The sequence below is a fragment of the Capra hircus genome, chromosome 14 (assembly GCF_001704415.2).
Source record: "Capra hircus breed San Clemente chromosome 14, ASM170441v1, whole genome shotgun sequence".
Classification (NCBI taxonomy): domain Eukaryota; kingdom Metazoa; phylum Chordata; class Mammalia; order Artiodactyla; family Bovidae; genus Capra; species Capra hircus.
The window spans coordinates 72,850,256-72,862,433 of record NC_030821.1 but is presented as its reverse complement, the minus strand read 5'-3'; the positions used below and the strand labels follow the sequence as shown (position 1 = coordinate 72,862,433).

At 37.5% G+C, this 12,178-nt stretch overlaps 1 protein-coding gene across 3 annotated transcripts in view; it reads right to left on the bottom strand.

Annotated features, from left to right (window-relative positions):
* Positions 1–12,178, bottom strand: part of EFR3A (EFR3 homolog A) — an 83,170-nt gene that overhangs the window by 5,434 nt on the left and 65,558 nt on the right. For all 3 annotated transcript variants that reach the window (XM_018058574.1, XM_018058575.1, XM_013969110.2), the window contains 4 exons: positions 10,533–10,624; positions 5,974–6,022; positions 2,567–2,670; positions 1,998–2,047 (listed from right to left, as the gene is read on the bottom strand). In XM_018058574.1, coding sequence (XP_017914063.1) covers positions 1,998–2,047; positions 2,567–2,670; positions 5,974–6,022; positions 10,533–10,624 — 295 coding nt within the window. The remainder of the gene's footprint in view (positions 1–1,997; positions 2,048–2,566; positions 2,671–5,973; positions 6,023–10,532; positions 10,625–12,178) is intronic.

Below are 12,178 nucleotides of genomic sequence, written 5' to 3'. Positions count from 1 at the left end.
TGTTGCTTGCCATTCGCATTCTACAAGATCAAGCCAAACGCCACTGCTGCTTCCCACAATGGTGCGCCCTGAGGGGGATTCAGGATGGGGAGAAATGGGAAGCATTCTATTTTTTAGATACCCACCCCACAGCCAAGGTGCATATTTCAGGAACAATTTCAATAAGCCCAGATCCTTGCACCTTCCTCTACACAGAAAAGCACTAAAACTCACAGGCTGTGTATAAATGCCCACACCTAGCAATTTTCACTGAATCTAAGGTACAGAGCATACTGCATAGTTTAGTCTGATTCTCTGTTCTGAACTTTTATAAATGAGTGATTCTCAGCTTAGTAGGGGGTGGCATGGTGGTTAATTCCTGGAATGAGATGTTACACTGATGAAAAGGTGCCTTGCATAGGAAGGCAGTAAAAAGGCTGGGGGAAAAAAAGCAAGCCAACTGAGCCTTTACCTGTTTATTCTATTTATAGGATACAAGGTTTGACACAAAACCGATTTAATCAAGCTGAAAATATAAAAGATGTAGGAAAAAAAAATCTCAGAAGCATAGCTTCTATCCATGGCTCATTTACTGTGCCACCATGTACACAGAGCAGTCTCCACACTGGAGTCAACATAAGAATATGCACAAATTCATTCTTCAGATGGAACCTGGAGTTTTCCCCTCCCTTTCTGATGTGCTTTATTACTTAACAATAGACACAGAATAACCAATGTTAGATACCTTATGTTTGCAGAGCATAAAATACAATTGCTCAATGGTGTAAACAGGGGTTTGGTTTCAGGACCACCCACAGATAGCAAAATCCTCGGGTCCCTGGGTGCTCAGGACTGGCATGGGGCCTATACAACATATCTTCCCTTAGTTTACATCATATCTAGATTAGTAGAACTTCTAATAGAATGTAAATGTTACAGAAGTAGTTGTCAGCATGCAGCAAATTCAAGCTTTGGTTTTTCGGAACTTTCTGGGATTTCCTCCCCCACTGCCTAAATATTTCTGACCACTGTTGGTTGAATTTGAATACGCAGAACCCGTGGATATGGAGGGCCAACTATAACTAATAACAGGACTCAAACAGACATAATCTCAGAGAAGGCAATGGCACCCCACTCCAGTACTCTTGCCTGGAAAATCCCATGGACAGAGGAGCCTGGTAGGCTGCAGTCCATGGGGTCGCGAAGAGTCACACATGACTGAGCGACTTCACTTTCACTTTTCACTTTCATGCATTGGAGAAGGGAATGGCATCCCACTCCAGTGTTCTTGCCTGGAGAATCCCAGGGACAGGGGAGCCTGGTGGGCTGCCATCTATGGGACTGCACAGAGTCGGACATGACTGAAGTGACTCAGCAGCAGCAGCAGGAAAATCCCAATTGATGTTTGATAATTCAAGTGAGCCATCTGCAGAGGCAGAATTGTTATGGCCCTAGAAGAATGATGAGGTTGAACCAGACCAAACAGTAGTTTTTGTAGGTCAAAATGATTAAATCTGAGAAACTACCTTATTAAACATATCACTAGAATAAGAGTCTTCCAATTACTCAAATGTCCATAAGGTGGTTTAGTTGCTAAGTCGTGTTCGACTCTTTGTGACCCATGGACTGTAGCCTGCCAAGTTCCTCTGTCCATGTGATTTTCCAGGCAAGAATACTGGAGTGGGTTGCCATTTCCTTCTCCAGGGTATCTTTCCGACCCAGGGATTGAACTGAGGTCTCATGCACTGCAGGTGGAGTCTTTACCGACTGAACCATCAGGGAAGCCCTGTCTTTACAGAACCATTTTAAAGGAATTAAGTGATCTAAAAAGGAAAGCTAGAAAATCTTTAAGAAGTGGTATCAGACTATCCAGTAAACAGAAAAATTACTAAGACAAAGATATCTATATGATCTTGGGTTTACTCTAAATGAAAAGCAGAATTACTTAAAAGCTAGAAATGTGTAAGGGTCTAATAGTTTTTGTTGTTTTATTCATCTTGTAGTACCAAAACCCTTACCGTATGGTGAGTTCCAATATTTGAGCAAGTCTATCATGAAGCAAATTTGCCTACAAAGGAGAAAAAACAAATGTTAACAATGGATCTATTACTTTCACAATATCCATATGTAAAAATACAAGTGATTTAAAGGACAAAGCATTAACTGTAACTGTTACGCTGATGATATAGAATGTTTACTGTTTTGGTTTTATCTGTCTCATACACTGAAATTTAATGTAAAGTTTCTCTTCATTCCCTTTCTATTTTTATTGGTAAAAACAAATTGATATACACACAGAACAAAAAACCTACAGCAAAATCATTGAAAACCACTGCAAAAAAAATTTCAAAGCAACAAAAATCATTAACATTTAATTTGGGATCTGCCATTTCAATCAGCTCATACCACACAAAGACATTATTTAAGGCTTCATAGCTACATCTTCAGTTTTCGGTCCCTATCCAATCTACTACCTTGTGGATTCTACTGACTTGCCTAAAGCTTAGAATCTACCCATCAGTTACCACGAAAAGCTTCAGCAAAACTCAGACTCCATCCCCACTGCCTTCACTGTGTGTTCACTTACTTTGGATTCACACTGTGCTGCTATTTCTTCAAAAGGCGCTTTCTGGAATTTCTCTATCACTAGACGCCTCTTTTCCTTTTCCTGTTCTTCCATTCCACTGGTATCTATATAAATGGTTTTAAAAAGAAACTATTAAAAGGAATATAGAATTTCACAGAACATTGCCAATGACCCTAAGAGCAAATGATCTATGCATAAAAAATAAGGGTAATTTACAGGACTACTTGTTTAGGGAAAAAACAAAACGCGTAACACCCCTAAAATGCCTTAGTTGAGGCCAGAAAGCACACACAAAAAACTTGAAAATTACACCACACAAAACCCTTTTGCATAGACTATCTTTGTTCCTGTTACCAAAAAAAAGCAGAAGCACAACTTCCTACAAGTCAAGCCACTTCAAGGCCCTTCCTGAAGGATGATTATTTTATTTATAATCACGCCATGGTCAAGTGGAACCATACTGGTTTAGTCTTTTCCATTTATCTTCCATAATTTGAAAAGGGCTTGTTTTTATCTTTAAATGATGCGTGGTCTGGTCAAAGATGATAAAACAATAAGTGGTCTGTCTTTTTGATATTACTGATATAATAACTGTGTCTATTTGCTTAACAATTTTAAAGAAGGCTAATTAATGTTAGCTATTGATGGTCTATTTTAACAACCCAGTGAGTCGACAATTTCATAAGGCAAAAGACACTCCGTTCAAGGTTCTTAAAACAAAGCTGCTCTTCAGGTACGCAAAGTGAAAGTAAAGTGAAAGTGAAGTCGCTCAGTCGTGTCCGACTCTTTGTGACCCTGTGGACTGTAGCCCACCAGGCTCCTCTGTCCATGGGATTCCCTAGGCAAGAGTACTGGAGTGGGTTGCCATTTCAGGTGCACAAACTAGGTAACAATTAGCTAGTTTAAAAAAGGGGAAGTAGCATGTAGAAAGGAAATAGGTTATTTTTTTTTTCCCTATGAAATTGTGTCAGGCTAACAAAGTTGTAGACTTTATGTACTTCTGAATGAATGTAATAGAGAACTACAATCACATCTCTAGTGCTCACTGGCCCAGGGTCACAAGCTTAAATGTGCCAGAGGCCAGGCAGGAGACATAAATGTTTTAAATTAGGTCAGTAAAAGAGGTAAGAAAAACAGACTTGGGCAAGCTGAACATCTAGCTCTGGTCTTTATTCAAATTCAATTTCTAAAAATAACGCTTCCACCCAAATTTGGCCTGCAGGCGGCAAATCTGTCCAGCAGTTCTCAAACTTTTCTGGTTTCAAGACTCCTTTATATGTTATATCACTTGATAATTTCTGTATTATAATATAAAAATGAGACTTTAAAAATATTCATTACATTCATCAAAAACTCAAGGCACTGTACGTTAACATAAACATTTGTTTAATGAAAAAAATGACCATATTTTCTAAAGTGAAAATTTAGTGAAGAGAATGGCAGTTTTATATTTTTGCAAATCCCTTTAATGTCTGACTTAATAGAAGCCAGCTGGATTCTATCTGCAAACATTCAATGCACTGCAATATGTTATTTTGGTTGAAGTATATAAAGAAAAAACTAAACTCACACAAGCATGTGCTGATATGCTGGAAAAGAGTAATTCAATAGACTTTTCACAGAATTGTAGCTATTTCTTCTACAATAAAATATAACAAGTGGTAGTTTCTTAAAAGTTAGTTGCAATATGGAATCTGAAACTTTATTAATGAACTTCTTACAATTGGTTATATTAACATGTATTGATCTGTTTTACACTTTGAATATTGAATAGAGTTCTACTCATACATGATTCCGGAGAAGGCAATGGCACCCCACTCCAGTACTCTTGCCTGGAAAATCCCATGGGCGGAGGAGCCTGGTGGGCTGCAGTCCATGGGGTCGTGAAGAGTCGGACACGACTGAGCGACTTCACTTTCACTTTTCACTTTCATGCACTGGAGAAGGAAATGGCAACCCACTCCAGTGTTCTTGCCTGGAGAATCCCAGGGACGGGGGAGCCTGGTGGGCTGCCGTCTATGGGGTCGCACAGTCGGGACACGACTGAAGCGACTTAGCAGCAGCAGCAGCATACATGATTCTGTAACGTCGTGCAATGGTCATCTAGAATATTGCTCCACTGATTTTTGCAGATCCTCTAAATAACTGGGAGTACGTGGCATCAAAGAATGCGATGACCACCAGAAGAGTTGGAGGCCACTGCCTTCATTTACCTTAGTACATGCAGTAGAGAAGCAAACTATGTCCCAGGGTTATGCAGAAAATACTTTTGGACTTGAGGATCTCTTGAAAGTCTCCCCTAGGGCTCCAGGGGACCAAAGATACTCTGACAACACTGCCAAACTGTAAATTCCTCAACATGCCTTATCAACGTTCAAATGTCTCAAAGTATCTTGTACATAATAGGTGTTTAAAAACTGCTTAGTAAATTCAATTTTATTTTGACAAATCTGATATCATATTACAATAAGAAAAAAAATCCTCCATAAGATTAAGCTGAAAAAGGTCAGATTTTATTTCATGTATGATGAGCACCAGAGTGTTTCATGTCCCTTGATAATGGTTCTCTTACTCTAATATTTCTTAAAATCAAGAGCCAATTTCCACTCTCTATAGTGAAAGTCAATTTCCATGGTCCACTGCTTTTACCAATTAGAAATAAATTCAGAGCATCATTAGCCACCAGGAATTTATATTAATACTTAATTGAAGGAATCATTCAAAAAACTTTTAAAAGAGGCCTATTATATGAGGTAAAATTTATTTCCAGAAAGGTCAAAGGAGAAAAATCAAGAGTATTATTTTATGCAAAGATAAGTGGAAAGATTAGAGTCAGTCAGACATGGGTATGAGATTTGGCTCTGGTATTTACTAGCTATGTGCTCTCAGGAAAGTTGTTAATTTCTCTGCCTCAGTGTTCTCACTGATGAAATAGCAAGAATTAATGTGATAATGCCTACTGACAAATTCTGCCAGCTCCTTTCTCCTACCCCATTAGAAACACACCTCTAATTATACTGCTATAAGCCTACTAAAAATGACTCTACATAATTTTCAGAATTTTCATCTGCCCATCTCCTATAAAAGGAAATACACTGACTGTTTCTCACAAATTCGCGCAGCCTGAATGCTAGCCACCATAAAAGGGTGACCTTCAAATACACAGGGATGCGCTGTCATAGCTCTAGAAAATTCAGTCTGCACAAAGGAAAATAACTATCCAGGACCAGCCAGGACAACCACAAAAACCTAAAGAATGCAAGCTAATAAACTGATACTGTATTTATAGAGAAATCAACAGTATATACATTTGCCATGTTGCCTCTGGTAATTCCGGCATCTAAACAAGTACTGAGATAAAGATAAGCTAGTAAAATACTAGGGAAGTTAACAAGCAAAAATCTTACCAATTGCTTTCTTCAGTGCTTCAAAGGTGATTTCTTCAGTGTTACTAACCTAGAGAAAAGTGATTTTAAGTAAAATAGAGGGTTAAGAAAGGTCAATATAAATGACACCCTCACCTAGTTATAAGTCATCTAAGACCTTTTACAAATATTTTCTCTTCTTTGTGTTGGCTGGTTCATGATTATACTCCACAGTATCAAATAATCATCTTGTTTTCATTGGTTTTAACAATAGCCTAGCACAGTGGTTCTCCAAACAAGGTTATACACTGATGCTAGGCTGGCAGAACTAGCGCCCTTTAAGGCAACCCAACTAATATTCAAGGCAGAGATTATGTATAAATGCAGCTTCAACTGTATAATAAATGAGAACTACGTATTCTATACTCTCTATAATTTTGGTACCACATATATGTTTACAAATAAAAAATGAAATAATCAGAAACTCTGAATGGTTTAAAAGCAAGAATCACTACTTTGGGAAGTGTTTAATGAGCACAGTTAACTAACATCTTAAAATAATCATATTCTGGATCTTTTAAGGTCAACCACCAAGTCTGATTCTCCAGAAAACACCCTTTAACTTGAAGTTTTCAAATCTCTCCTGTTTTGAGACATGTTTGTGCTAATATAAACAAAGGAATATTATATAAAGTCAGGAATACTTTTTGTGGCACTAACACATTTTCAGGAGGAATCATATATCCAATAACTACAGTATCTCAATAAAAGTTAAGAAAGGATATATGAATACTTGCCTTGGACTCTGGTCATCCCTACTTTTAGCTCATGAGCTTCTTTTTGCTAAGTCTAAGGCAGAAAGGCTAATGAAAGCAGAAGGCTCCATGCTTTGCACCTGAGCTTCTCTGTAATACAAAGGCTTTAGCTGGAAATCAAGCAGCAAGAGTTTCACTACCTCAGGTTTTCTACTGAAGGTTCATATTCCTAGTTGAAGTCAGATTAAACTCGGAAATCTTCAGTTGCTTTGTTCTAGATATTTGGAGCAGATATACAAGATTAGGCTCTGGCTGGTCAATTATTTGTACCTAGAAGCAATCTAGCACTTCAAAGTTGTTCTTACAACTGGTTAAGACGTTTAGACTTTTGAGAAACGATTAGAGCACAGGAGAAAGAACACAGGAGAAGCCAGAAGGCCAGGATCCTTGTTACACAGAACTTTTACCTATTACCTGTTTATCTAGTAACTTTTCTCTATCTGTTTTCCTCAGAGAATGATGATGCCTTCCTCAGCATGGAACCTCTCAAGTCACTCTGTCTCCCTCCTGTTTTGGCCTCCTTCCTCCGAGTCCCTTTGCGGCCCTTGCTGGTCCTCTCCCCCATCTCCAGCTTGGATACCCCAGACCCGCTTCACCCTCAGTGCAAACCACCACAGGGGTCTATCTGGCCTCTCTACAGCCAGTCTCTTCTTTCTGATGTAGCTTAGTCACACTTCTGAGACTCCTTTCACTAAAGCCCAGCTCTGACAACGACACTGCCCAACTCTCAACGTGCTGCCATTTCCTATTGGAGTGGAGTATACACGAAGCCCTCGGCTGGGGGACGCAATCTTCTGTAACCTGGCTTCAACCCTGTCTCCCACTCCTCCCTTTTGTGAATTTTCTTTTTCTTTTTTTAAAAAAGAGGAATTTCTTTATACTAATGTTTAATGATTCATATTTTTCATACAAAGTAGCTGTCAATACAAGCCACCTACTTCATTCGGTGCTTAAGCAAACCAGTCTGTTCCAAGTCTATAGAAAACACTGGTTGTGCTGCAGTTATTGGGAAATGGTGCAAAGACAGGCTTTTGGAGGAGTTTCAACATTCCTTTACTCTTTATGACTTTGGCCTTACGTATGACCCGTAACGCTCGCTTAGATTGCACAACGCCCTTGAGCCTGTGTAAAATCTGCTGTTCACCTTTTTCCAACCAGACTAGCTGTCATGCCACTTTCACTGATGAGTGCCTTCTTGTTCTGTTAGCACGCATATAGGTTCCTTCAGTTGTACTTGGGGAACAGGCAGCAGCATGTATGTATGTATGTATAAAAAGATCTCTGCTATTTGTCCTAGAAAAAGTGACAATCCTTCTCAGCCGACCAGTGACTTAATTTTGTATAAAAAATTTAATTTGTACTCCAAATTTAACACGTATAACTTCCCATCCATTCCCCCAAATAATTAAGCACTGACTATTATCTTTTTGAGAGAAGAACTAAGTCACGGTTTCAGGTTTTACTTATATTCATTATGCGTATCAGTCATGCTGACGGGGCTCAGTAAGCACCAGAGATCAGAGAGTCAGGCCTGTGGTGCTTTATTCTATTAGTCAAGCTGATTGTTTAATTTCAGGCAGCAGATATGTCTCTATTCTATTTTAGTCATTTATCTTCTTGAATACTTTAACTTAGGTATCTTTATACATATATAGGGCAAGTTTTAGGAGAAGTTCACTAAGGATTCACAGTGGGCTAAAACTTGAATTGCAAATGTCAGAACTGACATTACAAATGGACCAGGTATTTTAATAGATTAGTAAAAAGCTGAGCTGTATCTAAGGAAAAATGAAAGTTTTGGTATGATCTCCATCTAAACATTAAAAAAAAAGTTACAAGCTCTAAAAGCAGGTATCAAATATATCTGAGGACTATATGCGATTATATATATATAATTTCACATAATTTTGATGAAATAATGATTTTTCAAATGAGCAGCTTTTAATTTGATTCACTGTTAGCAAATATACATATTCTCAGTTTGATATTTTGTTACACCATTAACTGGTGTAACAAAATATCTGATGAAAATCAGATATTTTAAAATAACTGATGAAAATCTCTCCTGTCCACACAATGAAATTACCTGGTTTTAGCCTAGAGGGTACCGTCACTGTCTTCTGATATCTGAACAACCATTCCTAATACACAAAATTAGGTACCACAACGGTAAATGAGTTTGAAACTCCAATGCACTCAACTAAAAACTGTACTTAATTTTTCAAATACTCAGGGTGAGGTGTATTTGACTTAGGATTTACAGTTTTAGCAAAGATAAAACAAAAGGATCTTTAATAATTTAGCAAATGTATTAATGAACTTTTAATGTAAAATTCATGTCAAGAATCTTCCTCCTATACTAAATCTTCATGCAAATGTCATTTCAGTTCATTTTATTAAAATAAACTGACTCTCTGCAACAGTTTGAAGTGCTATATATGTATTTTTAGGAGAAATAAAAATGTTCAACAAAAGGCAAAGGGAAAAATTCCAGTCAATAAAACAGACTACACTCTTGACACATATAAACTAAGGCTTTGGATGAATTTCTTTCCTCCAAAGGTATTATCAGCAAATTAATAATCATTAAAGATAGAGTTAGCAAGGCATCCTCCTTGCTAATAATGAGTATAAAAATTAAAATGGCTTTGGAGAGGTGAAATTTAGGGAAGATGCTTTTTCTTGAGTCTTAAATTGGTAAGAAAACTTTAAACCAACCTTAAGGCCCCAAGTTCCAAAATGAACACTAACAGCTTATTCAAACTACTCCAATGCTCTGAAGGTAATTTCTTTATGAAACTGATTAATTTTATGTAAGAGGGAGTTAAAAACCTTGAAAAATATAAATTAACTGGCTGTACCCTGGCCACCAAATACAATTCTGGCACACAAATTGACTGACAGGATTTGGAAGCAGGAGGGAGAGGAGGAGGCTGAGAAAGCATAAATTCAGACAATTTCCTTCCCCTTTTCTTATATGGATATTCTTTTAATCATTTATACTGTACCAAGAGAAATAATGAAATACCTAGGAAGCAAACAATGGATAAACCACAAGGAGGAGGCTGACTTGACATGCTGGCACATCGGCACTTTTACTTGACTATCAAAAAATTCTCTGCTGATTTGTGTGGATAAGTCCTAGAGAATACTGGCTGCTTTTTCTTCCTATAACTCAGGAGGGTACACTCTTGTGCTCTATTGAAACAGGAGGAGAACATTAAATCTATGATATTTCAAATAACTCCTTCAAGAGTACACAGGTCACTGATACAGCTTAGCCCACGTTAAATGTTATATTTACTTTCCAAAATGATTTTAAAAATTCTCTCATAGGTGAAATTTTGAAACTTTCTAAAAGTAGTGGGTATTTGGCTTCACTACAGAGTGTATAATCCCATTTATTCTCACAACTTATGTTTCATAAATCTTTTAAAATAAGTAGGATTAGAGGGCCTATTTATTTAGCAACAGGCCTTATATAAGTTCTTACTTATTAAAAAAGCTTAGTTCTATGGTTTCTTTTACTACAATGTGAAATGCAGTGATATCATAACACTTAATATTAAATTTACGTATCTAAGTATTTGAAATAAATTTAGTAAAATAAATTGTAAATTACAAGTTCAAGGCTAAATCAAATTAACATCTACTAACAATTTTATTTATTTAGGAATAATTCAGAATTATATTTGCTTCTAAAAGTGCAGAGGGGCAAAAAGCTCTTTCAAATTGACTGACATCTATCTCAAGACAGTACTTGGTCATAAACTTTCAGCAACTTACCACATCATCAGAAGGAATGCTGTTGGGTAAAATATCCACCTGAATGGATACGGTGTCCACAATACTCTTCCTTCTAGAAAGTCGATCTTCATCTACAATTAAAAAAAAAAATCCCCCATTATTTGCTAGTTAGAAATGGTATCATTTCAGTTCGTTGCTCAGTCATGTCCGACGTTTTGTGACCCCATGAATTGCAGCACGCCAGGCCTCCCTGTCCATCACCATCTCCTGGAGTTCACTCAGACTCAGAGTCCGTGATGCTATCCAGCAATCTCATCCTTAGTCGTCCCCTTCTCCTCCTGCCCCCAGTCCCTCCCAGCATCAGAGTCTTTTCCAATGAGTCAGCTCTTCACATGAGGTGGCCAAAGTACTGGAGTTTCAGCTTTAGCATCAGTCCTTCCAAAGAACACCCAGGACTGATCTCCTTTAGGAAGGACTGGTTCACGTATAAATTCCACTTATTACAGATTTCAAAAAATTTCTGAAAATCAAGAGAGTTTGTCTTCTTTTGCTTTTACTAAATATAAAAAGCAGTGTGCTCTCAGACTTTAACAGATTTAAAAAATAAAACTGACAGGTGGACTCAGTTTCATACAGCTGACCCCTGAGCGACATGGAGGCAGGGGCACTGACACCTGAGAGCTGAAAATCGGCAAAGCTGGCCCTCCATACCCCCAGTTCCATTTCCACTCCACATTTTCCCATTCCGTATTAGTCAATTCTATTCAACATGTTCTATCATGTTGAGGTTTGACAGAAAATAACAAAATTCTGTAAAGCAATTATCCTTCAATTAAAAAAAAAATAAAAAAACATGTTCTAAACTCAATTTTAACGTCTCTAAGAAAACCTTCTTTATCTCCACACTGTCATATTTATTTTTCAAGAGAGCCCTTCTTCAGAATTTTTTATCTTTTCTTATAGTTTTGTGGATGGCTTCTGAAGTGGTAATAGAGCACTCCCTCTTATACTGCCGGTAGAGCTGCTTCTAAAATGAATATTTTTCAGACTAACTTATAATTTTAAAACAAATCCGTTGAGGTATGTTCCTTCTATTCCTGCTTTCTGGAGAGTTTTTATCATAAATGGATGTTGAATTTTGTCAAAGGCCTTCTCTGCATCTATTGAGATAATCATATGGTTTTTATTTTTCAATTTGTTAATGTGGTGAATTACATTGATTGATTTGCGGATATTGAAGAATCCTTGCATCCCTGGGATAAAGCCCACTTGGTCATGGTGTATGATCTTTTTAATGTGTTGTTGGATTCTGATTGCTAGAATTTTGTTGAGGATTTTTGCATCTATGTTCATCAGTGATATTGGCCTGTAGTTTTCCTTTTTTGTGGCATCTTTGTCAGGTTTTGGTATTAGGGTGATGGTGGCCTCATAGAATGAGTTTGGAAGTTTACCTTCCTCTGCAATTTTCTGGAAGAGTTTGAGGAGGATAGGTGTTAGCTCTTCTCGAAATTTTTGGTAGAATTCAGCTGTGAAGCCGTCTGGACCTGGGCTTTTGTTTGCTGGAAGATTTCTGATTACCATTTCAATTTCTGTGCTTGTGATGGGTCTGTTAAGATTTTCTATTTCTTCCTGGTTCAGTTTTGGAAAATTGTACTTTTCTAAGAATTTGTCCATTTCTTCCACGT